The 3,564-nt window shown below is 36.4% G+C and overlaps 1 protein-coding gene across 1 annotated transcript; it reads left to right on the top strand.

Annotated features, from left to right (window-relative positions):
• The first annotated feature begins 254 nt into the window (after positions 1 to 254).
• LOC145160804 (P-loop containing nucleoside triphosphate hydrolases superfamily protein) lies at positions 255 to 3,266 on the top strand. The gene is made up of 2 exons (XM_079080138.1): positions 255 to 788; positions 1,226 to 3,266. Exons 1-2 carry the CDS (start codon positions 728 to 730, stop codon positions 2,770 to 2,772), a joined length of 1,608 nt encoding a protein of 535 aa, XP_078936264.1. The 5' UTR covers positions 255 to 727; the 3' UTR covers positions 2,773 to 3,266.
• Positions 3,267 to 3,564: the final 298 nt, after the last annotated feature.

Below are 3,564 nucleotides of genomic sequence, written 5' to 3'. Positions count from 1 at the left end.
CACAATTACACACATAAGGGGTTGTGTTTGACAAGAAGTCGGGCATGACTTTTGAAGCCATGTAACCATACTTGTAGAAATGTGAAAGACATTCTGTATAGTCTTATATTGTTTCCAAAATTATTTTTTGGAAGGAATTTCAAAGAAAAGAAAAAAATGAACTAATGAACTAATGATATTTTCTCCTAATAAGGATTTGGAGGAAAATAGGCCTAAAAAGGATCTGTTATCCTTTTTTTTTTTTTTTTTTTCTAACTCAGAACCACGAAGTATGTGTGATTGTGTGAATGAGTTCCAACACTGGGAGATCTCTAAATAACATTCCAAGATCATATGTCGTGGTGAATTCTTCAGAACCAAGATTGGACTTATTTGAAGAGAAGCATAGTTGAGAGGCTATACATAACAACTTCTAAAAGATAAGGGAGCATCTATGTTAATTGGTGTAAAGAGTAGTCCATAGGTTTCGTCCCCAAAATCATGATTTGCAAGTTCAATTTTTTTAGGGTTCATACACATCTTAAATTTGTTCTATTGCCAGCGTTGTTCTTCCTGGATTTCGATCTCATTTCAATACTTTGGAAATATCCGGTGTTCTCTATCCCCGTTTGCTAGAGGATCTCAATCATTGGTTGCTGAATTTGCTTACGACAGTTATGACCTAATTGCCCCTTTTAATTACGGATATTCCTAGTAGTTGGCTCTTAGTTGCTTCGGAATTATTGTCATGAAGAGCGGAAACGATGATCAAAGAATGCTAATAGTACAAGATTCTGTAGAAACTTCAGGTATGGGCTTTTACCCATTCTCATTGAACTCGCTGTTTTTTCAGTATAGTTCATCGTGTTCAATGTAAGATTGTACCTTGTTCGTTGATCAACGTATTAACATCATATTATAACTCGCGAAGTCTACAGAATCTACTATTCAGTCCACAAATCCAGACAACTAGATATCCAAGCAATATTTCCTAATGTCTAATAAAGTAATAATTATGTTGAACTTCCTGAACTCCCAAGTTCCATATTCAAAGTTGATTTTGATTTTATCAAAACATAGACCAACATTCTCTGATTTGCGAAGCTTATCAAAGTTTCAATGCATTCATCACCCCAAATATACCTAAAATTGCATATCAAATTTCAAAGTTGTTAACCACTGTATACCTTATTCTTTGTTCTCCAAGAACTTCTGGCAAACTCGTTTATTCTTGTTTCTTTCTTAGTGTCTCCTGCAGCTGATGATGTGAAGAAATATAGTGCTCAACAAAGAGAAGCTTTACCAGGAGAGCCTCTGTGCATAGAATGCGGACGATATGGGGAATACATATGTGACGAAACTGATGATGATATCTGCAGCCTTGAATGTAAGCAGAAGCTCTTGCTTAAAATCAAAGAACCCAAGTTGCCTACTAGTCTCACGCTTCCTCCCATAAGATTACCCACTAGCGATGAATGCTTTTATGTTAAAGATGGTAATGAAAAAGGTAAACCAGAGTCCCACTCATTAACCACCAACCAAATGGAATCGATTAGACTTAAATTTGAGATTATTGTAAAGGGTACTTGTGTTCCACCTCCAGTGTTGTCTTTTTCTCACTGTAATCTTCCTCAGAAGCTCCTGCAAAACATTGAATCTGCAGGGTATGAAATCCCAACACCTGTTCAAATGCAAGCAATTCCTGCTGCCTTAAAGGGTCAAAGCCTGCTTGTTTCAGCCGAGACTGGTTCAGGAAAAACCGCTTCTTATTTGATTCCCACAATCTCTTTCTGTGCAAATTTCAGAAAAGAAGAGAAAAAGCCATTAGTGATGGTGTTGACACCAACTAGGGAGCTTTCCATACAAGTTGAAGAACAAGGTAAGATACTTGGAAAAGGTTTGCCTTTTAAAACAGCATTAGTGGTAGGTGGTGACGCAATGCCTAAACAGATCCATCGTATACAGGGTGGAGTAGAAATGATTGTAGGGACACCTGGCAGGCTTATTGATCTTTTAACCAAATATGACATTGAACTCGACAGTGTATCAATTTTAGTTATAGATGAAGTTGACTGCATGCTCCAAAGGGGTTTCCGTGAACAGGTGATGCAGATTTACAGGGCTCTATCTCAACCTCAAGTTTTATTATATTCTGCAACTGTTCCAGTTGAAGTAGAGAAGATGGGAAGATCATTAGCAAAAGAGATGAATGTGATCACTGTTGGAAAGCTAAACAAGCCAAATCAGGCTGTGAAACAGGTGGCTATATGGGTTGAGTCGAAAAGAAAGAAACAAAAGCTTTTTGATATATTTGCCAGCTCACAGCACTTTAAGCCACCTGTGATAGTGTTTGTGGGTTCAAGGCTTGGGGCGGATCTTCTTTCTGAGGGTATAAGTGTCACCACAGGGTTAAAAGCTTTGGCTATTCATGGAGAGAAGAGCATGAAAGAAAGGAGAGAGATTTTGAATTCTTTTTTATTAGGGGAGGTTGAGGTTATTGTGGCAACTGGAATATTGGGGAGAGGGATTGATCTTTTGCATGTGAGACAAGTGATTGTGTTTGACATGCCGAATTCCATAAAGGAGTATGTTCATCAGATTGGTAGGGCATCTAGAATGGGAGTGGAGGGTAATTCGATTGTGTTTGTTAATGAGGAGAATAAGAAGCTGTTTCCAGAGTTGATTGGAATCCTGAAAGCATCTGGAGCTGTGATACCTCGGGAGATTAGCAATTCAAGATACTTGGCAATGGCAGCCCCAAAAGACAACAGAAAAAGAAAGCCTGTTTGGTAAACTGTTTTACCTTTTTCTCTGCTGTTTTGTTCAGATCAGTTGTTGAATCAAAATTGATTCCAACAAATTTTGAGGACCAAGGTGCTTCTCTTGATGTGAGGAAATTTGAGCAACATAGCTTCTGAGTTCATATGAGAAGCTGACACATATGAAAAAGGTAATGGCCAAAGAAATCAGCAAACCACATGGACCATTTTTGCGAATTAAGACGTGCATTTTCAAATGTGATTATTGACATGAGTCGTGCATTGAAGATTTTGATATTTCTACACCGACTTCCACAACAGCTAGGACATGACCCTCTAAGGATGATTGAGAGTTTGAGAAGCATTTTAAAAAGATGGGATGGGACTTACGATTTGAAGATGATTGTTACTTTGTTAATTTTTGATGAATATCCCATTTTAATCTTTTGTTCTATTTACAACTAAATTTTAAACTTGTAAATCGGTTGATTCATTTTATCTTGAAAGTACTTTTGTTTTCAAATCCCATACGATGTTTATATTATCTATACAATTAATCAAATAAAACACAACTACAAATGCAATAGCATAACCTTATTGTCTAGGGCTCTAGGCTATGTCCATAATGCGGAACAAGGTTATAAACAAAACAAATTTAAAGGAGAAATAAATTTAAGAAAACAATAACATAACGAATTGAATAAAGTACTTAAAGAGTATTTTTTTTTTTATTAAACTAGAAGAATAGTCAATACAAGCATTTGGAGAAATGATGATTTGAAAATATAGAGATTTTGAACAACGCAAAGTAGATAAAGAAACTTAA

Source organism: Lactuca virosa, chromosome 2 (genome assembly GCF_052849685.1).
Source record: "Lactuca virosa cultivar CGN04683 chromosome 2, Lactuca_virosa_CGN04683_v6, whole genome shotgun sequence".
Lineage (NCBI taxonomy): Eukaryota > Viridiplantae > Streptophyta > Magnoliopsida > Asterales > Asteraceae > Lactuca > Lactuca virosa.
This window is presented reverse-complemented; position numbering and strand designations above follow the sequence as displayed.

Bases quoted from the DNA above. Each gene is read 5' to 3' on its own strand.
- LOC145160804 (XM_079080138.1), top strand. From the start codon at position 728: ATGAAGAGCGGAAACGATGATCAAAGAATGCTAATAGTACAAGATTCT. The intron at 789-1,225 runs GTATGGGCTTTT...TTTCTTTCTTAG, and splicing joins AGATTCTGTAGAAACTTCAG to TGTCTCCTGCAGCTGATGAT.